This window comes from Haliotis cracherodii, unplaced genomic scaffold, assembly GCF_022045235.1.
Source record: "Haliotis cracherodii isolate W230 unplaced genomic scaffold, xgHalCrac1.p SCAF_2, whole genome shotgun sequence".
Classification (NCBI taxonomy): Eukaryota; Metazoa; Mollusca; class Gastropoda; order Lepetellida; family Haliotidae; genus Haliotis; species Haliotis cracherodii.
The window spans coordinates 58,663,785-58,689,666 of NW_027266275.1; the positions used below are offsets into that span (position 1 = coordinate 58,663,785).

General features: G+C 38.7%; 1 protein-coding gene across 8 annotated transcripts in view; it reads left to right on the plus strand.

Annotated features, from left to right (window-relative positions):
- LOC139468286 (zinc finger MIZ domain-containing protein 1-like) overlaps positions 1-25,882 on the plus strand; it is a 412,922-nt gene that overhangs the window by 380,769 nt on the left and 6,271 nt on the right. For 4 of the 8 annotated variants that reach the window (XM_071250157.1, XM_071250159.1, XM_071250158.1 and 1 more), the window contains 10 exons: positions 5,090-5,228; positions 16,595-16,846; positions 17,131-17,377; positions 19,865-20,104; positions 20,457-20,696; positions 21,593-21,728; positions 22,810-22,945; positions 23,778-23,988; positions 24,764-24,869; positions 25,185-25,404. In XM_071250157.1, coding sequence (XP_071106258.1) covers positions 5,090-5,228; positions 16,595-16,846; positions 17,131-17,377; positions 19,865-20,104; positions 20,457-20,696; positions 21,593-21,728; positions 22,810-22,945; positions 23,778-23,988; positions 24,764-24,869; positions 25,185-25,404 — 1,927 coding nt within the window. Of the gene's footprint in view, positions 1-4,387; positions 4,511-5,089; positions 5,229-14,562; positions 14,848-16,594; positions 16,847-17,130; positions 17,378-19,864; positions 20,105-20,456; positions 20,697-21,592; positions 21,729-22,809; positions 22,946-23,777; positions 23,989-24,763; positions 24,870-25,184; positions 25,405-25,882 lie in introns of those variants that run through there. The other 4 variants (XM_071250165.1, XM_071250160.1, XM_071250161.1 and 1 more) reach the window with 4 other exon arrangements.

The following is a 25,882-nucleotide window of genomic DNA, read 5'->3' on the forward strand; positions in this document are numbered from 1 at the left end:
AGGTGCGAGGAGACCCTGCCACCTTTCTCAGTCATTGGACACTTAGAATCATGTCAAGGGTCATCATTTTAAATAGGCTATGAGGTATGGTGGTCTTGCCTGGTTGTCGGGTTTGTGCCATAATGTATTTGTAGTTGGATTGTCTTACAGGCAGATGGCATTGTAGTCATTTAGCTTCAGGCTTTTCCATTGCTTCTTCCTAAGGATGGCTGTTGTGTTATTTACTGCCCCGCTTGTTAGGACGGAAATCACACTTCTGATGCTTGTCCTTTCTTATCATTTAGTTTTCCCTTGACAGACTTGGAAGAAAAACACTGTTTTTGACCTGTAGGAATTTTTTTATTGCAAGGGGAAAATGTGATTTGACTGTGAAAACTGGCAAGAGTGATTCGGGTAGCGAGGCATTGGTTAAACGAGAGGGCAATTAATTAACACTATGACTGGAAGGGAATGGGAGGGAGAGTTCACACAAGGGCATGTAACTCTTGATTGAGACAGTCTAGGACACAACAGATTGAGATAGGGAATGTTGACCAAGTCAATTTAATAAAGGGAGGACGGGGATATTGACTAGCAGACGCAGTCTATTTATAGTCACAGGGGATGGTAGCGGTGAGAGATGCCATGGCCCCGTGTCTCCATCAAGCAACATTTCCCCTTCATTCATGCTCAATTCCAGTTGTGTACCCTGGGGCTGAATATCACTGATCCTTCTTGCTCCATTGATTTCTATTGTCACGGAACATCCAATATCGCCACATATAGCTCTATCTGCTTTGTCATTCTTGCGGTAAAACTAAAAACTGGGCATGCAGATCCACAGCTTAAAGCAGTCAATTTAGAGGTGGTTGATTTATTGCTGATGCAAGCAATCTGTGATACTTATTGATACTTGTAGGTAAGATTGATAGCACACCTGTGCCATGGAAATCACATACGGTAAGCTTGTGCTTACTGGTGATGTATGCCTTTCAAATTGAAATAATCTGTGAATATAAGTTGTTGGTAGTTTTACTCATTAAGTAGTATATTCGATAAGGCAGGGTTAAGCATTTCCTAGACAAATGCCTAATTCAGTTGCTTGATATTTAAATTTATTTAGATATGTCACAGGTATCTTGACACAGGTAATCAAAAACAGGAACAGAAAACCTGATCACAAGCAGGAGTATTTCACAAGCTACAAAAGATCTGTGTCAGAATAGGTCTTCAGCAACCCATGCTTGCATAATAGGCGACTATGCTTGTTGTAAGAGACGATTAACAGGATCAGTGCGTATATCAATGCACATGATGTCAATCACTGGCTAGTCTGGTCCAGACTCGATTATTTACAGACAGCCGCCATACAAACAAACAAAACACAAACTTCATTGTAGACAGAAAATGTAAGTAACACAATATCTTGCGTACTTTCATCTCCTATCAAAGTGAAGGGTCTGAAGACTTTACCCAGTAACTACTTGATAGGACTAAGAGCTATTTCCATTCTGTTTGACACCATCTGTATGATGGTATTGTAAGCTTATATCCAGTGCAATTGGATAAGCAACTAGTCCAATTTGTGAGTTTAACTACGCAGGCTTTGAGAAATGTTAATTCTTAACCCACGTTAAGTAATGTTGGTCAAATCCAGTTTTATTTAGATCCAAATTATGAAGAAACACTTCTGTTTGCAGTAGTAGTTGGAATAAGATATATCCCAGAGGAATTATGGAATTTGATTCATAGATTGACTAGGGTGACTGTGGAAAGTATTGGTATATTGCGATATTATGTTGGCGTAACTACCTTACTTCACCAGCTACACATAAAACAGGCATTGTGTGGTCTCCCTATCTACATCCCCGCAAGCCATGCAGTCATTCAGCTCGTGTGTCATGCAGTTCACTCCACAGGGAAATATGACAGGTCATTTATACATCATATACTTTTGATATTATTTATGATGATGTTAAAGTGGAAGCTATTTCCTGGTAGGAGTCATTTCATGTATTCCGATGTTTTTCCTTACACCTTTGTTTCAATTTACTGCTGACACGATTTATTTACGCATGTATTGCATTTATAGGTAATTATGTCATAGACTTTTCCATATTACATTACGAGAATAATATTTGAAAAAAATCCAATTATCTTCAATTTCTGAGCAAGAAATGGGAATAAAAGTATTTTATTTCTGATGTACAAACCACTAAATACTGACACAGGATTTTCCAGTTTACTCAACAAATCAGAAGAGGTCTTATGCCCACACTAGTTTTATCAGTTTAATATTAAGGGGGATCTTGGAGTTCTCCAGGTCCTCTATTGTATTTGTATGTAGGGTCCTCCTATGGCAAGGCCCCTTGACTTTATTGCTTAATTTCAACACTGTTTCAATGTTACCTTACAAGGATTTGTTGTGTGTGTTGGGACAGGGAAGGGTGGGGTGGTGAATCTGAATGTCAGGATTTGTAAATAGAACAGTTATCAAGGTATATGGTTTGTGCCCACACTGGTAACACGGATACACAACTGTTGATGTTATGCCATTAGGAACCAGTCACCTGTTGACAATAATACTTTTATCCCTCTGTTAACCATAAACTTGTTGGTTTAGAATGGTTAAGTAAGCAGATAAATGGGATCAGTTCATTGTAGTGCATCAGTTTGTATGTGTCATTAACTATTTACCAAACTATTAACATGGCACCATTCTCCATCATCATTGAATTAGTGGGTTATGTTTATCTTGTTCCGACAAAATCAATCAAATACATATAAATTGTACAAACACAAGAATTTATGCATGAAGACATTAACTGTCAACCAGTTGGTTTAGTTAAGATACAGTGGTACTTCTCATCTCTATAATCTTTCTGAATGTTCTGGATTTGTTCTAGAAACATGAAGCTACATTCATTGTGAGTAGCAGTTTGTACATATTCTTTACCATGGGGTAGCCTAGTGGTTAAAGTATTCGCTTGTCACGCTGAAGACCCGGGTTCGATTCCCCACATGTACAATGTGTGAAGCATATTTCTGGTGTACCCCGCCATGATATTGCAGGAAAATTGCTAAAATCAGCGTTAAACCATAATCACTCACTCACTCTTTAATTTTAATAACAGTCGTACATGTACATTAACAGGGTTTGAAATTTCTTGAATAAGAATGCCAGGTAGGGTTTAAATCATAAACACACAGAATAACAGTTGGTGGTGACTTAAGGTCAGTCACACTTTGAAGTCATAGTTTAGGAATTAAATACCATGTCAGGACGTATGTTATAAAAAAACAGAGCTAAGTGTTCTTAATAAGAGTAACCTGTGCAAACATGCATAGTAGGATACATTAAATAAAACTGGGGACTCAGAAATTGAATAGGATGTTATCAGTTGCTATGACAAGGAAGTCGGACCTTGATTACAGGCTCATGTAGTCGGGTTCATGATGAAATGACATTCACTGGGTGTGTTGATGGAGTAAAGCAGTATTCTTGTGGACACTTAAGTTACAAAGGTAACATAGTGGGGTAGCCTTGTGGTTAAAACATTCTCTCATCACAACAAAGACTTGGGTTGGATTGCCCACTTTGGAACAATGTGTGAAGCCTATTTCTGGTGTCCCCCCTACCATGGTATTGCAGGAATATTGCTAAAAGCAGCATAAAACAGTACTCACTCACTCCAGAGGGTACATAAAAATCCTTTCTATCTCTGATTAAGATAAACAATTGCTTCTTTTTTTACAGTTCAAATTAATGATGAATATTAAATCCATACATAGTTGTCTATAATAAATGTGCTGCTACGTAAGAAAGGGGACTCAAATATAAAAACAGATTTCTTCTAGAAAGTGTGTCTGTTTGTTCTTAAGTCCTAGTAAAAGAAACATTCATATACTATTCAAAAGAGTACCCAATTGTTTTCATATGTGACATCATAGATTAACTATAGTCATAAGAATAAAATATAACTTCTTTTCAGTAGTATGTATGATTTCAATGATTGTTGGGTGGCCCAGTTGTCTAAGGTGCCGCGATTCGCAGTGCAGTTTTTCCTCCCACATTAAGCTGACACGCCGTGATATAACGGGAATACTGTTAAAAGGCGCTTTAAACCCACCTCACTCCCTCGGTGACAGTTTATCAACACTTTGTCTTCTGTGCCTGATTGTAGGTTCTGCTAAATACCACTGCTAAGGTGGACACACTATTGATAAATGATTGTCATGTGAATCATGGGACATACTAGGATCTTACTATGGGCTATAAATAGCTGGGGGAAATCCTCTTTGTGGTAATGGGTCAAGTGATTGGCAAGAAGCAGAACATTTACGTCAGCACGGTCCAGGGTGTTCACCCATGTATATGGGTTGAGAGGACGTTTCCAATCAGTAATCAGTGTCGCAGTTGTTTGAGAAAGGAAGCTTTAACATAGACAATTACAGAATCAGTTTGACGACTATCTGTTTTGATTGACATGGTGGAAAGAATGAGATTTGTAAGAGTCTACAGGTTGCTTGTGTGAGTGGATAATAATTTAACAGGAGTTGATGGGAGTGTGGATTTCATGCTGTGATGACATGGACAACTTAATCATACTGTTTTATCAGCTAGAAACCATTGTCAGAACTTCATGGTTTCGTTACAAATATTGACCTTTCTCCCTTTTTCTTTGGTGTCGATGTTGTATATTTACATCAATTCTTTTTAGAAATGATTCTTCACTAATATGGAATCATACTTGTTTGAAAGAATATTTCGCAACTGATTGACATATGAACATTTCTGACATTTCCAGCAAGCTGAAAAAATTCCCCTACTTATCCAAATGTATGTTTATGGTCATGACTGATATTTAAAAGATATGCCTTGGTTTTAATGTTTCATTATTTTTTTACAGTACTGGTATTTTCAATATTTGATTATATGTCTCAATAAGTGTTGGTTCGTTGCATCCAATCAGCGGGTCCATTCCCCGCCTGGGTACAATGTGTGAAGGTCATTTCTGTGATCTCCCATTGTGACATTGCTGGAATATTGCTGAAAGTGTAATACTGGCTCACTCACTTGTATGTCTAAATAACTGTTTACATGTTTCAGGTCTGCTGACGTCTTGGTGTGAGGAATTGGGAAGGTCGTTACTTTTAAGACACCAGAAAAATCGTCCCAACGATCTTGGGAAGGTTCCACCACCCGCCATGCACCAACAGATGAAATCAATGCCACCAGTGCATCCTGGGTAAGTTTTAACATCATTCCGCATTATAGCTTCGCAATATTTTAAATTTAATCAGTCTGTAATTAGTTTTCTGATTCACTGTTCAATAATAAATGGCAAATTATGATTTCCAAGAAAACTTTATTCGGTCATCTTTGACTGCAGGAAACAGTCTTTGTGTTATTTGATATAGGCTGTCCCCATCTTTTTAACCACACCGGAAAACACGGGGAAAAAAAAGGATGTGGAGTGAAATGTGTCATATCGGGGTGGTCACTGAACAATGCCTTTCATTGCGACCCAACACCCTCAGCATTTGTGGGGTAAAAGCGTCTTTTGAGTCAGGACAATGTTAACTACAGTTTCCCTTAAAAGAGATGGAAATCATTGAAGCGTGGGATCACTCCCAGGCACAAAAGCAGTCTTTGGCCCCGGTAATGGTTTGATAGAGTCTGAATGTAGGCCACATAAAGATCACCAAGCAGGACTTGGGTGAAAACTCCACTTGAATCTTTTGTTGGTCTTTGTGATACACTTGTCAGTGTTCCTTGGGCAACTCGACTTCACGAGACTCTTTAGAAAGCTAGGTTAACGTTGCACCCAATTACCAGCTGGCTGAGCAAGCGTTTTATATACCTCAGGCTGTTGCTTTGTGTGAAAAACATGGCTAATAATATGTGCGAGTGTTTAGTACATACACAAGAATGTTACAGGCTACGATGATTGGGCAAAGGTGTGAAAGGAGAATGTTATCTGACTGATTAACGAAGTATGTGGTGTCTGTGTACACGGAACAGGATTAATAGGGGACCTGAAAGTCATTCTTGAATGGGGAGGAAAAGCTTTCATTCAATTGAAACTAAATGCGATTTGTGATCCACTGTTAATAAATAATCATTAATGAATATGGAAAATAAGATATTTGATATTGTCGCTCATAACACGTATCCTGGGAAAGTGATATTTTACATTTTCTAAGTCACATCCTAATGAAATCAAACTTGACATGGCATCGTTTATGTAATTAACCATTCTAAAAGATGAAACAAACCCTTTGCAAGTGAATGAAAAGTGAACAAAATTAGTTTATGTATGAAAACATTTTTGGGGTTAGACGAGTTGTAGATGAAGCTGAGTGATATGAGTGCAGTGCAATGGAGCCTGTGACATGCAGGTATCACGTTCCCTGGCAATATGTCGCTGCCGGCACCGTCTGGAGCAACACAGCGGGGACAGCGGCCATCAGGAGGCCTAGTTATGTCCTACGTAGCCTGAACACTTGCTCTGCATGGTGAGGGGTTGCCACCAGATATGTTATCTCGCACATATAGGAGGTAAATGGATTTCAAGGTCTCTGTTTACACTTATCATAAATGTATGATTGTTGGAATAATTCATTTTCTGAGTTTGTGAATCTATATGAAGCTTGTCACAGTTTGTTTTAAGCTAGAATTTTGTCATTTCATGTGGCAATCAAAATGCTAAGCATGAGATTTATTTTCAATTCATGATTTGCTGTCACCAGTCTGACTCCCATGGCCGAGTTTCTTCAGGATCGGTCATCTCGCTTAGTATCTTGATGTATTATTAAACTATGCTGAAAATAGTACTTGAAGGTATTTTTGGATTGTATATTAAAAAGGTTAAGGATTTGTGTTACATGAATGCACTGAACACATCATTCATTAAAAGTATGGGGTATTTTCAAGGCTGATTCAGCGGCATTGTATCATGTCGTTCCTTCCTCCAATATTTTCATTGCTGGGGACCATGCTAAACATGCTAAAGAATACTCTTTAAGGTGACATTTGCTGTCTATTAATCAGAAAGGAATTCAATAATTAATGGATCTTGATGATATAACTGATGGACCCATGTCCAATTAATTGAACCAATGTAAAAAGACGTAAATGTCATTTTTGATTCGCATGTAGAAGGTTCATTTATGCTGAATAAGCAGTTTTGAAGTGTGTCCTAAATAGGACCTAATCAATAGGTGCGCTGTTCGCCCTTTTAGCTAAAATAGATCGGACAGTTTCGAAACTTGCATCCTCTATGGGTCTTCCGGAAACTGTACATGCTGTATCGGAGCCTACTTGCTAATCGGTATGTTCATTAGTGAGTCTTGGAAATCAATACTCGCTGTTATGGATAAATGCAAAAGGTCACTGAGTGCATGCTACAAAATGTTGCAGGTATGTTGCATTATGAGTATATTTTGTATAGATCAGAAGTAGTTGATGCTTTCTTTGTCGTTAAGATGTCTTCTCGTCCATTACTGATGTTCAGACTCCATGATGGAATATGTTTTGTCACCTGTGAATGTTCAGAACTTACAAGTTCAATATATTTAGATTGAGATTCCCTCAAAGCTTAATGGATTAAAAAACTATTGGGGCTGTTTGTACCTTCCTGTTTTTCATTGGAACAAAAAAAAAAAATATTTTCAATAATATTTCATACTTCACTCTTTTTAAGCATAATTGCTACAATTTGTCAGTGAGGCATTAATGTGTGGGATAGGTTGTAAATGGCACGTGTGTGGGATAGGTTGTAAATCAGTGGTTTAACGAGAGCTGTGGGTCCCCTCGATGGTGGGATTGTGAGGAGTGTATCAAACATGGAAATGCTGATCACCAGGCTAGTGTGTGCGGCAGTAGGGCAGTGTAGATGGTGGAGCATTATATGGGGTCAGACAACATACAGGGTGGGACAACGATCACGGTAGGGCAGTGTAGAGGGTGGAGCATTATATGGGGTCAGACAACATACAGGGTGGGACAACGATCATGGTAGGGCAGTGTAGAGGGTGGAGCATTATGTGTGGTCAGACAACGATCACGGTAGGGCAGTGTAGAGGGTGGAGCATTATATGGGGTCAGACAACATACAGGGTGGGACAATGATCACGGTAAGGCAAGTTGGTTGTTGCAAGTTAAGGTTTGGTTGATCTTAATGAGGAGTAAGGTAGCACAAAAGCAATGGAAGGTGCTAGAATGGGGACAGGGTTGGAGGTGATGGGAGATAAGGGGATGTTGATGTTCTGGTTGAGGGCTGATCCTAAAAGTTGCAGAGAGGGGGGATAAGATAAGATAAGAGGGGTAAGGGTACCAATGAACTTCATGAGGTGCCAATGATTTAAAATGAAATGTTAGCTTTCACAGATAATCAGGTTTACTACTGCAGGAATGTCTTGTAGAAACGAGTTAGCAATTCAATTCTTTTTAGTTTTGTAAATTCTTTTATAGAATATTTGATTTCTTTTGTCCAGTTTGAAATTTTATATATTTGGTATTTTTGGTATTTTTTTTTCAATTTTGGTGGAAAAGGTCATGGTTACATTTAGAAACTGTCAAGTCATCAAGGGTTACATTGCAGAGATATGCTTTGAGTCAAGCCAAATATTGTTGTAATTGAAGTGTGACTGAGTAAAAGCTTGACCCATCTGGTGTCCAGTGTACATCAGATATTGTCCAGCTGCCCAGGAGACTCTGCCAGGTCAGCATGTCTGAGTTTACAACCGCATGGGACCAGCCTGGCATAAATCCTAGCTCTGATGAATAAGTTATGGCTTTCCCCATACATGATTTAAATCTTGCCAAGTCATGTTTACTATATGTCAGCCTGACCTGGTGGTAGTATAAAATGTAAATGTGGTGGCTGCACCCCCACCTGTAGAGCCTGAGCAGCGTTGACCACTTGACCCTGGCTATTGTGGTGTACATTACCACAAGCCAGCTCCACATGCAGTTGAGGGAGGGCCAGCACAGCAAAGTTCATACTCTGGCAGTCCAGTGGAGGCCATTACCCTTGTGGTGAAGGCACTTCAAAAGGCTAGTGGCAGGTGTTATGCAACAGTTTCATCTCTACCCCCTAAAATTGGGAGATGGGGGGAGGGTGCATTGATGAGGGTTGTGGTAAATGTAGTTATCAGTCAAGACCCTCGGTATGAGGAAGGATGAGGGAAGGGATATGGTGAGTTGGAGATTTGTATGTTGGAGTAATCCAAAATTTCTTTTTATCGGGTCGAATTTGGACATTTGTGAGGATTGGGTTATGGACATGGACATACAAGACACAGGACCATGTGATAACTCTTCTCTGCTGAGAATTTGGTTATTTTACTGTAAAGAGAATATTTGTTTTGTTTATATACAAATGAAGCATTCACACCTTTGTGAGACACTGGTCAAACAGGCCTTTAGTGGTAAGTAACACTGATAGCTCGTAAGCAGTTGTTGACTATATTTTGAATTGATGAGCATTTGAAAATAAATTATGAAAACCATTCTCCAGAATATTAAGATGCCCATTGGTGAACGACAGACATGTTCAGTAACATGATCAATTCTTGGTTACCCTCCCTGCTTGTGAAGACCACCAGGATCTCTGCCTGTGATTGGCTGAAGGAATGTGTAACAGATTATCAGAATTAATATCTCTGTGCACAGCAAGTCCTAAAAAGAGCACTTCACATTACCAGTTTCTCAGACACCATGCTATGAATCCACTTCCTCTTCAAGAGCACATCTAAATATACAGAATGTTGTCATGGCCACCAGACTATCATTTCCCCTCGTAGTTACCCCTTCCATGTAAAATCAAATCCTTGAAATTCTTAAACACTTTTGTGTGTCTGCCTCTGCAGACTTAAAAATTCCTCTGGGGCAAAACGACCATTGGCATATGGTTGCAATGCGTCAATTTCTCAAAATGAACATTGTCTATCAACATAATGTGTGAAACGATACACTTGTATACATAGCTATGTCTGCTAATATGTCCCTGGTTATGAGATCGTTATTTTGAAATGAACATGGTGTATATGAATAGATCCGTATGTCAATATGTCCCTGATAATGATGTCAATTTCACTTTGATAGAAAAAGTACAAACTATTGAGGCTTTACACCAGGGCTTATTCCAAACTGATATCAGCGCTGGGACTAGGATGGGGGCACGGGTGGTCCAGTCGTCTAAGGCGCCACGTATCGCGCCTTCCAGAAACCTATGATTGTGGGTTCAAATCCCTGTTCGCCCCGATTATCATTCTAGGTTTGTCATCACCATACCCGTACTCGTGGGTTTCGCAGAACTGGTAAACGTCCAAGACCTGCATCACTTCGGGCTTTCTTCCCACTTTAGAGCTGACACCCCACGATAAGACTGGAATACTGTTAAAAGCGGCGTTTAACCCAACTCACTCACTCACAAATACTTTAGCATACACTTAATATGATTGCAGTACTAAGATCTTTTTGAGGAACAGCACCCAGGGCCTTACTTCATGAAGTGATCTTAGCCCTGCGACTGTCTTTCCCTAAACTTACCATGCACTTTGGATAGGGGTAGCGCTAAGATTGTTGCTACGATGACTCTGGTTCACAACGCTCAGCTCAGTAAGCCACTCATCTAATCTCTGCAAATTACAAAGCTAATGTTTGAAATGCAAATGTGGTGACATTAAGAGCAGGTTTGTGACTCTTCAAGAGGAGGCTGAGATTTACAGCCCTCTCCATACTCCAAGGCACAGTTTATGACAATGATTGGTTAACTGGTATTTACATTACACAATCCATCATATTAACATTCAACCTGTCAACAAAAATTTTATGAAATCTTTGCCTGCGTTTAATTTGTTTAATGAAGCTAATTTATGGGGGCTTTGGCCATTTCTTGCATAAGAGATCTCTCTACCTTATAGATAATGCTTCCTGGTGCTCTGAAGTTAGCATGTTCAAGTAATTATTCTTGAGAAAAGTGGATTTCATAGAAAGCATATTTCACAGCTCTTTATAACAAACCAAATTAGTAAACTGATGATCAAACTGTATTTGTGCAAATCATTGGACATGTATTGTAATTGAAGACGAAACACTGTTATATACCACTGTGTTCTCTATGAAAGAGAACGGAAATATTTATTTCCCAAAACTGTAAAAGATAATTTTCATACTTTGCAAAGATTATGTCAGTCGACAAATGTTAATGTAATTTTAAACTTTACCTATATCTTCACATTAAGATATATCACTTGTTTATCTTCCCCTAAGAAATACTCTGTTTAAAATCATACGTGTAAACCATTTAGGTACTATGGGTCTGATGGCCTTAATGCTAATAGGACTGACTGACTGACTGACTGACTGACTGACTGACTGACTGACTGAATCAGAATAATTATCCAGTTTATGTACATTCTTTGGTCTAGTTTTTAACCAAGAACTGAGACTTTAATTCCGTCTGCTCCTCCAGGTGCATGATGGTAATCTTTCCCGAGATACCAGAATGCTTCAAGGGTACATGTAACAGACCAGACCGTTGACATATAACCTTAGCACATGCAGGTATGCAGTGCATACATAACGCACAGGAATAATCCTATCCATCATGCTGTCTCACTGATTGATTCAAGCCTTATTTCTGAACGTGTAGCAACATGTAATGAATTTGTCCTAACCCGGTAGAGGGCATATGTTATTTCTGGAAGCTGGGTTCAAGTGTAAACCACCAAAGCCTTCCTGTCAAATATTTAAAAATGTTACATTTAGTGTGTCGGTTGTTGCTGTGCCGTGGAGCAGCTCGGCTAGGTTAAAGAGGCAATTGTGGGCTATCAGCAACACATCACGTGATGTTCCAATGATGATTCGTGCTTTGGCTGTTTTATTGATTCAAAGAAGGCACTAAGATCTTAACCCTTGCTCATATGATTTCTATGTTGCTATGGCCTAAGTAATATATTGTGTAAGAAATGTTGCTTGACATTACTGAATAACGATAGTGCTTTCTCTCGAAGCCGAAGCTGGTTATTGAATCGATTACGTGTTGGGTTGGTTGTTTAGTAGAGTGTTGTTGGTCCGATTTTGACATGAATAAAAGAACACAGTGAGAGATTATGACCCAATTACCATGACAGCTGTTGCAGGATCACCGCTGGTATGCTTGACAATGGTCACGTTAGCCTGCACACACAGGTGTTGCACAGGAAAATTATTGATACGGACATTCTCATGCACTTCGCTGTATTATTATCAATGTAACGGACATGGTTTACTTATTCATGTAGTCGCCTAACTATAAAGATTAATGTTTCTGTCAGAAAATATATTCATTTAATCATATATTCATAATGCATTCTCTTGCTGATGTGGCGAAGAATATTTGATTCAGTTCCCTACGATTCACTGTTTTTCATATAGATATGGGGTTGACACGTCGTCAGAACCAACACAAACAAAAGGTGGCAGGTAGCATTTGACATTTGTTTTGTAGTATGGAGGTTCATGACATGGACACACACATCAACTGTCTCCTGTCGTGACTTCCTGATCAAACTGCACCCCCCATTGGCTACATCAGAGGTTCAGCCCCTATGTCGGAATACATAAGCCTCATGTTCACCACATTCACTGTGTTCAAACAGACCCGTTAGTGTATATCATCTGGCCTGCATAAGAGCAGTCAGTCATGACATCAGCAGGTTGTGGTATGTATAGATTCACTTACAGAGAAGGAATATTTAAATAATCAAAATTAGCTTGATGTTCCCAAGTACCCAGTGTCAAGGCGTTAAAGAGTGATATGTGAATATCTCGGTTAAGTCCCATTGGCAATATTTAATATATGGAGCCAGTGATAAGTGTACTTCAGCACAGATTAACATGACATGTGGAGAATAATTAACTTGCTTAAAGCACAGTATGATTCATATAATAAATTTGGGTATTCAATAATGAAAAAAGGGTATTATCAATCTCACTTAAAAGGAATGGTGCAAATTTTCTCTATTGCAACTGAAATGACATTTACTGAGTTTGAAGATTGATAATACATATTCATCTTGTAGGTACACTGAAATATCAAAGGGCACACTTGAAAAAATCACACTTTTTTATCTTCGTAATAAGTAGCGACTTAAATCAGCTTGATTCTGGAACTGGAATGGGGAAAAAAATGTTGATTAATATTTTTTTAATTATTTGTAGCAAATTTTTGTATTTTGAGATTTGATCCTGTAATTTTAAGTAATATTGTAACGGTCATTTAAATTTGATACGATCTTAGCTCTAAGACGATAATGACTCACATTCTCTTAACATAGACAAATGAATTATAGCCGTAGTGCTAAGATCGTTTTGCGGAATGAAACCTTGTTTAAAAAGTAAATGTAACTAAAGTACTCATTTGACATAAAAATATCTGTATGCTGTTATATTATCGCAATAATGTTATGCACAAAAAACACAATTCAGCAGAAATATAAGTGTATATGGTGTACATGGATATATTAGTCAGCAAACATTTGAACCAAGTATAATTTTCAGAATTGCATTGGTAAAACCTTCATGAATATTCAGACACCTGAGCCAGCTATTATTTTCTCCATCGTGTCGACCTTATGATACTATAGTGTTTATGTTGTGCCTTGACACGAGCAAATAACAATGGAAGATAACAGCCAGATCGTGAATTCATTCAGTAGTTTTCCAACACTTTCTGTTGTCATGGTTATTCCTGATTTTTTACCGTGTGAGCTCAGGGAAATACCCAGGCAAGAATAAGAAAACTATTTATAGAAACCAATCGGGTGACACCATGCTAATCATGAGGAGACATAAGTTCATGAATTAGATATGCTTTGTTGCCATGTTTAATGAATAGAAGTGCAGTTTAGATGATTTTCATCATGAAATTACTCTCACTTTGTAATTACGACACAAGGGCTGGGCTTCACTGTTTATGCGATGAAATGTAATTAATTAATATGAGGGGATAATTGATGAGAGATGTTTCACGTAAATAGCTAATTATTTGTGAAAGATAATGGCGGAGTAGATTATGCGATGGATTATTTTGATATCGCCTATAATTGAAACAAAAGCCATCTGGTTGCTAATGGAGTGGTCATGTGACCGCCATGCGGGAACGACATTGATCGTGGGTTTTAATAGATCATTGCCGACTGCAAGTCTGCAGTAATCAGGAGGTGGATTTTTTCATTAATAAACAATCATTGTAGGCAGTGGTTGTGTTTGTTGTAAGATACAAGTTGAGTTGAGAGGATCTTGTCAATGGAATTGTGTTTGTTGCATAAGGCTGGACTGGATGTAGATATGTGTGTATTTGATGACATTCAGCCTGTGTGGTGTTGATCATATCTAGATACTGCAATTTGGTCGTGGTGTTTCCGTGTTTTTGTCGTGACGTCAGGTCATTGGGAAAGTCGTCGGATCGGGTCAGTGTGATTGGCCATCAGAGAAGCGGTAGGCCCAGCTTTCACCTACGAAAAGTGGGAAGCTTGTAGGCCGCCTCGTCACGTTGATAACAAGCTAGGCAGCCAGACTTCTCACTGATACCTGCTTATATGCGGGAATATGAAACAGACGAGGAGTAACTCCTGACTGTGTACTGACTAAGCGATCAGCAGCAGACGGACTGTAGCTCCTCTCTTCACTGCAAGTTGCCAATGATGAATGGGACTGAGAATGCTGTAATGACTTGTGCTCTGTGATTGACACTGACTTAACCAGAGAAAAAGACGCACTCCATCTGTCCCTCGTTCTCTTACAAATTGGATTTATATGGAAACAGCAGCGGAGAACACAACCCTCGCTGGAGCCCTTGAACTAGCAATACTGAGGTTACCATTTGCTTGTTTGCCTTTGTCTGTTGCCAGTCAATAGTCCCCACTTTGTTGATTCCCTCGTTATAGCGTGCAGCGTGTTAACTCAATAAGAATAGCATGTTAGCCTCTTCAGCTGTATGTACACACAGCTGTGGGCAAGAGGGATAAATCGCTCATGAGTTAGCATCACCTTGGCGATGTTATCTCTTTCTGTATTTGCGCTATAGCGAGGTTCAGGTGCAGTTGGAAATAATAGCAAGTTGACAAGATGTTGCTCCCAGCTCTGCCTACTTTTGTCCGACTTTAATACGGTTAATGACAAATACGGGCAGAATATGTTTAATTCATTATGATAGAAGAAACAATTTGGGTGATAGGCCTTGTTTTCAAGGATGATTGTTTCAGGGAGCGACACCAGCTATGTAGATATAGGTCAAATCCAATGACTTGATCACAACATGTTTAGGATTTTTGCAGTCTGAGCTAAAAATAATTCATGAGATAGGGTTTAGATGTGCTGTTTCATGCTCACTGCTACATATTTAACGAGATAATTAGCCGGTGATAGATTAAATCCTTGTAAAGGATTAAGACTGGGAATTTAAATATAGACATTGTCTCTGGTCGATATTTGAGATGTTGAACTGATATGTCAGTCGTGGTTACATTTGGAAACTGTTTGATTCGTTTTAATTTTATTTTTTTCCCAAGTACTTACAATGTAGATTGTTTTGTTCTAAGGTATGAATTTTACATTTGTTACATGTTTTGAACACGTGATTGTGTAAGCTTTGATATGACAGGTTTGTCCAAATTGTTTGTTCACGTCAGGGAGAGGAGTATTGTTGTTTAATTGTCTGTGACATGAAATGTACCAACATTGCAGTCAGCCGTCACTCAAAAGCGTAAGACTTCACTAAACAATACACAATTCTTGCTTAAATGAATAACATTCGTGATATGAACTTGTCGGCACTTGGTCAAGCAAGCGATGGGGCACATTTTTGTCTTTAATTTATCGGCAAAACATTTTTCTAATATTTGAAGTTATGAATATTATAATTGTTGAAGGTATGCTTGAGGAAAAAACTGTCTAATTCAAATAATTATTTGCAACAAAATCTCTAAGTATTTTGTTAAGTATATGTTTATGTCAGGCAATAAATATGTAAATATATCTATTTTCTGGTGTAAATGTGGCATAAAACATTTAGTGTATTTAATGTAATTTGAACATTGATTTCATTGGAACTCCTCTCTTTTGAAATGCTAAGAAGAGCGTTTTTGTGATGTGCGGTTCAAAATGTATCCATCGGAGTGCTGAGTGCCTGTGAGCTGTAACGAATAAACAAGTCCTTTTCCACACTGGAGTTTAAAATGTGACCCTGCGAAATGTCCGAGTTTAAGCAAACGTCCTTGCTTGCAGAGGAATAAACCCCAAATTCCTGTACCGCAAGACATCGTGTTTGTTTACTGCCTCTTTTGCAGCTCAGGGGAGGCAATTTCAGACATGCACTAAAAACGGCACTTTGAAAGTTGTCGAGAGAGGAATATGAAGAGAAATGTGACTGGGATAGGAAAAGAAACTTGGAGTGACTTCTAGTACCTAAATAATCATGTTGCGATCACTTCTTCAATGGTAATCACGTTATGGATACACTCTGTGAGGATTTGTACGATTTGTGAACTTATTGGATATTGTGGATTTGTGTGAACCCTCGTGGAGGTAACAACAACTGAATGTTTGACTTGTCTGTTTCAGTGGAGATCCTAATGGAGGTTGGGGTGCACCAAACCAGCCGGGCTTGTCGGTGGTGACAACGGTGTGGGGGGTGACGCAAACCACCCAGAGTGGTCCCTTCACCCACAGCACCCCCACCCCAGGGTTCACCAACACCACCATGACAGCCACGGGGTACAGCCAGCCCCAGCAAGGGTTCCCTGGGAATGGGATGCAGAAGGCTCCACAGTATAACCAAGTGATGCCGCAGTATCGGCGAGAGCCACGACCAAGGTAAATTTTAATATGTTTGATTTATTCGAAAATATATGGCTGAATTGTACATATTTGTGTATTTTACTTGAAAAGTCTACGATCAATATGTAGTAGTCATATTCATATTCACATTTGTGCTTTGAAAATATATTGATGTTGTGATGAGATGTGACAAATATGAAAAAAAGGGGAATGACCTATGAGTCACATACATGTATTTTAGTTTTATTGAAGCTTACTGAGATTGTCCCATTAATATCATACACTGTGGAGATTTTATATGGAACTTATTTTTGCTACAGTGGGTACCCGCCAACCCCCAATACACCGGGAGCAAATCCTGGTCCTCCTGTGTCGGGTGCGTCAGAGTACACAGCACCCCCAGCAGCGCTGTCTGCAGCAGCGTTTGTTGCAGCAGCTGCCACAGCTACTGCAACAGCAACAGCGACTGCCAGCATGGTGCTACAAGAGCAACAGAACCAGCAGCAACAAATGAACATGAATATGCAGATGAGCATGAACAATCCCCAATATGGACCTCAGATGCCAGTAAGTTCCCTTTTTTTATCACACTGAGTATGTATACTCAAGAGCAAAAGTAACTGATCATGTTCATATCTATCAGTACTAAAAGTACTCTTTGTCTTTGAAGATTATGATACTTTTGTCAGCTTTTGTTAGCTGTTAATGGAACCAGTGGGCTTTTTAAGAATGTTGATGTATTATTTCAAAAAGTAAACAATTGATGAAATTCCAATTTGGCCTCGTCATGTATGTTTTGAACAATGGTTATTTTCACCCCCTTAAAGGTGTACAGAATTTGAAAGTGATTGATTTTTTATTATTTTGTTTTGACCCGATCTGCATCAAGCTTTCCTGAACAGGGGGTTTGTTGTGAACAAGGCAGATGGGGCGATAGTTAAAGCCATACTGTCACCTTTTGAAATTATCAGCAACAAATTTGTGAAAGTTACTATTACTTTTGTGTTAACATGAATATTATACTGATGGGGCTAAGTAACTTGCAGATCAACTAGGTATATACCCACATATTTTGCATATTTTGGGGTATATCTGTTTTGCTCAGTACTGTAATGTTTGCTAACATTACCTCACATGTTTTCTAAAAGCCATAATGTTTTTAATGTGGACTTTATTGATATTCTTCGTTAAATGACATTTGTGATTGTTTGAAGAACTGCCTTCAGCCTGAATATTAACATACACAGTGCTAAAGTAGACATATGGAGACTTTCAAATTACTTTTGTATGCCCCATGTAACATGACCGTGTATAGTGCATACAAATATAATAATTTAAAGGAAGTACAATTTGTTATTTACACAAATATGCTGATTATGGTAATCAGATTTGGAATCCACTAATCTTGTGTTCTGGTTTTCGAACCCCTAAAATGTATTTCTCATTACATGTCTAATAACAATCCCAAAACACTAAAATTAAGTCTTATTAAGACATTTATTCCTGTTAATACTTGGATAGTCATATGGTCATGTCTTGTTAATTTTATTGCGGTAATGCCTCCCGAGTGAGACAAGTCGATCAGGTGCCATCTTGTTACCGTCTCATGATTTCGAACCTCCCCATTAGTCAAGTTAAAGATAGATGCACAACGTGTTTAGTCACATGACATTACAGACAGGAAGTTTTCAAACATCATCCGATGTATACATACAATTGTTCCGATACAAAATTATCATCAGGTTAAGTTTGATTAAAAAGTGCTATAGTCAAAAAGTTATTCGCAACCTGACTTCAGCGATACGTGGCAAACACTTTGATATCTTCGGGGGATTTTGAAGCGTCTTCCTTGATTATGTTATTAAGTGCATGGTTACGTGGTGTTAAGGGGCTCGTAAACATGTGACATGGGGATCTATGTTTAGGTATTAAAAATTAATTTCAAATTTGTTTTTATATGATTGGCAATTGTTTGTCTTTGAAGGTGTCCTTGAAATGTACCAACGGTATTAATAATGCTATCTAAAAAATGGGTCTTATATATGTGGCTACTCTAGCTGTAGTGATTGGCTGCTGTTATACAAAAATGAATTGATTAAGAATCTGTTTTGTAAGTCTCTTTTCTGTCAGAATAAAATGTCAGGAACTGAAAATATTTTCTGTCATTTTGTGGTATATGGTTGTCTTAACCATTGACCTTTCTGAAATGTGGCTATCGTTTAGAGAAATTTTGTTTAAGTATTGCTACATTGCTTGATGTGTTTCGTTTTCAAGATTAAACAAGAAAGCAAATCAGAGGATTTTTTAAAATCAACTTCAGACATTTTTTTAACTTGTTAAACAAGCAAAAAAACTAGTAAGATCACCTTTGATCATATGTCAGAGGAGAACTCCTGGCTTTGATCAGGTTTGAAAGATGTAAATCTTTTAGAAATTGAAAAGAAATTATGTCAAATCTCATATGAAGCAAAGTTTTATGGAAAGATGTAAATGATTTAGATGATTTACTTCTGATCATATGCTTCAATTATTGCTTTGTTTGTGTTTTCTTTGATGTTGTCATCGAGGTTGACTTCACCATACAATCTTTCGAAGGCATATGAGTGATCTGAAAATGTCTCACAATACTTGTGAAACAAATCACCAGATCTCGTGTTGAGTGTGAGGTCTTCAGGTCTAATGAACTCCATCTCATATATGATCATGGGTTCGAATCCCGGTTCGATGTTTCTAGGTTTGTCAGCAAAATACCCGTGCTCGTATAAGACCTGCATCACTTGCGTATTTGAAAAATTGTTAAAAGCTGTTTATAAAAATGAAATATCCTTTTCAAATGAAATATTTTCACATGTCCGTGTTTTTATAAAATGTATTCCATTAGAATTGTTTTGTGGTAAATTCACATTTATAAACATTCTGCTGCAGCTTACTCAGATTTGTTAAAAAGCAATGTTTATCTTTATCTGGGAATATAGTCACTTCAATGGAAAGTCACTATTGATCATAATAGTTAATATTGACTATGGTTATTGACTGTTAATGTTTTTGGTTTAGATGCAGCATGGTCAGCCATTCAATAACCAAGGGTACCCCGGGATGGGTCAGCAGCGGCCTCCTGGTCCAATGCCAGGCATGGGTCAGGGCGGGGGGCCGGGCCCGGGGCCCATGCCCACCAAGCCTACCATGCCCAACATGAGTATGTACCCCCGCCGGGCAGGACCCTACCCCAACCCCTCGCAATACATGGCTCAGAAGCGCGCACCCATGCACTACCCCAACGGAGCCCAAGTGGACGTAAGTATAGTTTGGCCTTTGCATTGAACATATACTTTGAATAAGGATTCGGGAATGAAAACATGATGGACATTTTTTTGTTGGTATTCATCATGTTCAGTTCACTGTGGCATTAAACAACATTCACTCACACACTTAGCAGAGATACTTGGAGTTTGTAAACAAGTCTTAAATGTTTACATTTTCTGTCGTGTTATTTTTTATCGCTTATGTCACAAAGAAGACAAATGCAGTAACACTGTTTTTGAATTACGGAATATTGAATGGATTATGCTCCAAGGGTTCTTTCTGTCTATTTTTCTTTCTAGATTGAACCATGTGAATTAACAACCTTGTGTTTCTTCTGTTACAGTTCGGGCCATCTTACAATAACCACCAACAGTACCCCACAAAACCGCAGTACCCCCCTACCCAGCAGCCCCTCCCATCCCCAACATACCCTCCGCACCAAGGCATGAGGCCAAACGGCCCCAGCCCGTACCCCAATGGTCAGAATCCCTACGTTGGACAGACCCAATACCCGCCGAACAGACCACCACCTGGGCAAGGCCCTGGGTTCCCAGGCCAGTTCCCCGGGCAGGTGAGCAGCCCTGTACGAAACCTTTACTTATACCTCTATGTCTGTAAATGTCTTTTGGTTAACCCTGTACCTACTTCTTACTTAAACCGACCTGGAATAGGTCTTCAGCAACCCATGCTTGCTGTTAAAGGCGACTATGCTTGTTGTAAGAGGTGACTGACACAATTTGGGTTGATGCATGTCATCGTATCCAAATTGCGTCAATCAGTGCTCACGATGTCAATCACTGGATTGTCTGGTTCAGACTTGATTATTTACAGACCGCGGTCATATAGCTGGAATATTGCTGAGTGCGGCGTTAAACAACAACAAACAAACAAATCTTACTTCTCCCTGTATACAGGGATTCATCAGGACCTGCTCAGAGGCAGATATTCGGCCCCAAGTGTGCAGCAAATGACAGTAACAATTCCCAATTTGAATTTAAAGTTTTAAGAAACAAAACATTATAAAAATTCAAAGTTTGAACAATATTGTGATTCTTCTCCCAATTTGTCTGCCAAGGGCACTTAGTTTGGAATCCTAAATAAGTCCCCAATAAATCCCTGGTTATATCTGTGGATGTCAACTGGTTAACTCTGTATAAACTTTTCCTTATTCCTCTGGATTTGTAAATGTTTATATATGCTGCTACCAAATTATATTTCTATGAAATATTCCCTTTGACCTACACATCCTTGAATATCTTTTGTTCACCCTGTACAATCATTTACTTATATCCCAGTGTTTAACATGCACGCTATCCAACTGCTGTCATTTAAGCAGTTGTTAAGAAAGTAGTGGCTCAATGCCAAGATACATTAGAGTAGTTGTGTTTAACTGACATGAGTATTTATGATATTTTTAAGATGGATTCATTAATATCTGTACATCAAAATGTTCATGTTGGCACATTGGTGTTTCTTCAGCAGCCGAGCTACCAGCACTCACCGATACCTGGCAACCCGACGCCGCCAATGACGCCTGGCGCTGTACCCCCTTACTCTAATCCCGATGTCAAACCCAACTTCCCAGAATTTAAACCACAACTCCCCATAAAGAAAGGTAGGTGTTCCTTTACTTGTCAATGATGCTTGTCATGATATGACTGAAATATGGTCTAAAGAGGCTTTAAACTCTCACTAGTAATGATGCACAGCAATTCTGATAATTTGATGCCTTAAAAAACGTTCTAATATGCGCCAAAGTCTTTTTATGTTATTCTTCTTACCAGGGTAATATATGTCTCAAATAACTATACTATCAGAAAGAGAATGTTATCATCCGCCATTTCAGGAAATATTTATGATAACAAGGCCAATTCTCTATCCCATGTAGGGAAAACATCAAATTGTCATCATCAGGTTGCATATGTAATTGAGGAAATATTTTATTGAAAAAAGCTTTCCCTAGCATTAAAATTTATGAAGTGTTAATTGATCCCTCATTTTAGTGCTATCAAACTTGAAATATGAATTCCCCAGTAGCATCAGCCATCTACTTGCCATCTACTTGCATTGGCAGTGTATCAAGTTGCGGGAGTGTGTGCAACACGCCCATGCGATAACACACATCAACATATAGGCAAAAGGTGATGGGTCAGCTTGTTTCCTGTGAGGAAATTTGCCCAGATCAACTGTGTGCTCATGTTGAAGTTTATCTTGGTTTTTCGTCTGCATGTTGTCTGTCTCTGACTACGTGATTGCATCGTATGGGGGGAAATTTCAGGATACTCTCTTTATTTTACTGTCACAATTTCATCTGACATGACCTTGGTGCCATCAAGTTTGTCATAAATTATGTAGAAATGGCGTATGACATGTTAGAGCTGTTTGTTTGGGAATGAATGTGTGTATTGTGTTATATCACTGTTACATTGTCCAAGAATGATGTAAACTTTTTTCTTCTTTTTTTAATTTAAAAAAATGGAATTAATTATTATTTCAGGAATACAAAAATAATTTTAAACACTTTTGAAATATGAATGTCATTTCCCTTATATTGTGATATTAAGGCTGCAAGAGACACATTGTGCATACTTGCAGAGATTTTTTCAGACTACGGTAGCTTGCAACAAATTTAGATGGAATAATTGTGTGCTCTACTCTATCAGGGAAATACTTACCACTGATTTGTTATTTTGCAGAGAATGATGAATTGCGGTTAACGTTTCCTGTTCGAGATGGGGTGGTGTTGCCGCCGTTCCGTCTGGAACACAACTTAGCTGTCAGTAACCACGTCTTCCACTTACGGGAGTCCGTCTACCAGACTCTCATGTGGAGGTACGTACCACAGGTCGAATTATGACATTAAATTAACATAAAATCTCTAAAATTGTTTTAAGATAATTCTTTTTTTGTGAAATTGTCTTTTAATATATAATATGAATGAACCCAGAGAATCTCATCATTTTCAGAAACTGAGGTAATCTAGACGTTCTAAATTATAGTAGACTTGCTTAGGAGTGTTCAGATATATATTTTTTTCAGGACCTATATGAGCGACTAACCTTTAAGTGAAAGTTCAGATATATTTTTGAAAGGGTATTTATTTCTGCTTTACTTGTCAGTATGATTGATGTGGATTCTCTCTTTTTTATTGGGAAATTACTTTCAAGATTATATTTTATATTTAATGCACTTCCCATTTATGTTGACTTCATCAGTTTGGGGGGATTTTCTTATTATTATTTTGGGGGTAATTATAGAACTTCCCTTCTCAGAACCTGTCTGGGATAGACAGTTTGCTGTTAGGGTAATTGGAAAGTACAGGAAGTGTAAGAGTTAGATCCATTTGCATTATCTTGTGGATCTTTAATCTATAACTTGGTACTTGTTGTTACCCTGTCTGGCGCTCGACATTAAGGGGCTAAAACAAGGACTGGTCGGCTCGGAGTCTGTATATTGTGTCTGAGTTGGGTATTCATGTTACTGTGGCATGGTATCTCAGTGTGCTAGCTCTATAAGACAGCATCAGGCCCGACTAGTACAAGCAGCCACACAAACATGTATGCACATCATTATATAATTGCAATAATCTTGGACGTGATGTTAGTCCCCATTTCACCTAACTCTCCGAAATATTGTTAAAGTATGTGTGTTGGTTTCTACCCAGGTCTGACTTGGAGCTGCAGTTGAAGTGTTTCCACCACGAAGACAGGCAGATGAACACAAACTGGCCGGCATCCGTCACGGTCAGCGTCAATGCCACACCACTCACAATAGAACGAGGGGAAAACAAGTCATCTCATAAGCCATTATACCTGAAGGAAGTGTGTCAACCTGGTCGTAACACCATCCAAATCACCGTCACCGCATGTTGTTGTGTGAGTACCAGCACTGTTGGCTGCCAATTCATGCTTCCTAGGAACAGGCCCCCAATTACCTTTGCTTTCTGTAAATGTTGATTGTTTGGACAAAATGTTCTGAAACTGAATAAATGATAAGTACAGAAGACCAACCAAATATTCGTGTGTTGACTAATGCTCACTCTCAACTACGGCTGAGACGGGTTCTCGGGTCGGGTTGGGTCGGGTTGGTTCTGAGTAGGAACCGGATACTCACAGGACTACCCGGACCTGTGGTTAGTCATGTGATATAGTGTTTAATGGCAAAAATTATCTAGAAATCAATGGTAACACTATGTGACAAATGTTCGCATTTCGTTCTGACTATACACACATTCCTTCTGACTTTAAATGTTTGAATAAAGATAAAACTTCAGTCAAGCCTTTGCCAATTGGACATTTTGTACTCATCTCTTGAGACCTATTGTGGGTACCTGGTTGGTCAGGTAATGCGGGGGGAACCCGGGGGTAGTACATTTGGACTCATCACAGCCCTACTCTCAACACCATCATTTACATATTGCTGACTAAAGCATTAGTTTCCTGTGTTTAAAGTTGCTCACTTATTGTCATGGAGTGGGTGTATATTTGTTATATTGCAATGTTTGCATTAATTTTGTAGATGAGTATTAACATCCATTGCTGCTTCACACTAGGTTCATGAAGACTATGCAATACTAATAAGTAGGGTAGCATGAACATTGTCTGTCATGTGGAATGATTCCAGGACTAATTGTACTCTTGTTTGTTTCAGTCTCATCTGTTTGTTTTACAACTGGTTCATCGGCCAAGCATCAGATCTGTGTTGCAGGGTCTATTGAGAAAGCGCTTACTGCCAGCTGAACACTGCATCACTAAAAGTAGGTTCTTAGAACAATGGCAGCCATCTTGAATTTTTTATGCTTAAGCAAGTAGCACAATTGTTTGCCAACTAAATGAGGTAAAAATATTGCCAATGACTGTTTGATGCATATGTGAGATTTGCTACATTATATTATTGTCTCAAAGGCAAGAATATTTTGGCTGCATCGCATTAAATTTTATATATATATATACGTTTTTCGAAAGAATTTAGATTTTCAGCTTACCTGGCTGTTATGTTGTTTAAAATTATGTAATGAAAAAACTTCTTAGTTTAATTATTATGCTAATGTATGATTGTTTATTTGTTCCAGTCAAAAGGAACTTCTCTCACGTGCCCACCAACAGCAATGGTATGAATGATGACGGGGTGGAACAAACAGCAATCAAAGTGTCCCTCAAATGTCCCATTACATATCGCCGCATCACATTACCTGCACGGGGACACGACTGTAAACACATACAGTGCTTCGACCTCGAGTCCTACTTGCAGCTCAACTGTGAACGTGGCACGTGGCGATGTCCAGTCTGCAAGTAAGTGACTCTTTGCAAAACCATGTACTCATCTGTGAATAGTTTATACAGATATTTAGCTCCACTGAATTTATTGGGAGCCAGAATTGTTTTAGTAATGACTGGTGTTGATGCAGGCTCTGAAGTTCGTACTCACCCTGAAAAAAAGTAACTGTTTAGAAACTACTATTCATACCATCTCAATCTTTGCCAAAGAATTTTGTGACTACAGTCGGAAATTGTCTTGTCAGCATAATTTTCACTAGATTCTAGCCTCAGCGTCTGGACTATTATAAGTTGAGCTTACTTGGCCAAAAGACCCTTGAACCTACGGGGAGGAATAGGCCTTCAGTAACCCATGCTTGCCATAAAAGGCAACTATGCTTGTCCTAAGAGGCGACTAACAGGATTTGGGTGGTCAGGATCGCTGACTTGGATGATGCTTGTCATTGATCCCAGTTTCAAGGATCAATGCCCATAATGTCAATCACTGGATTGT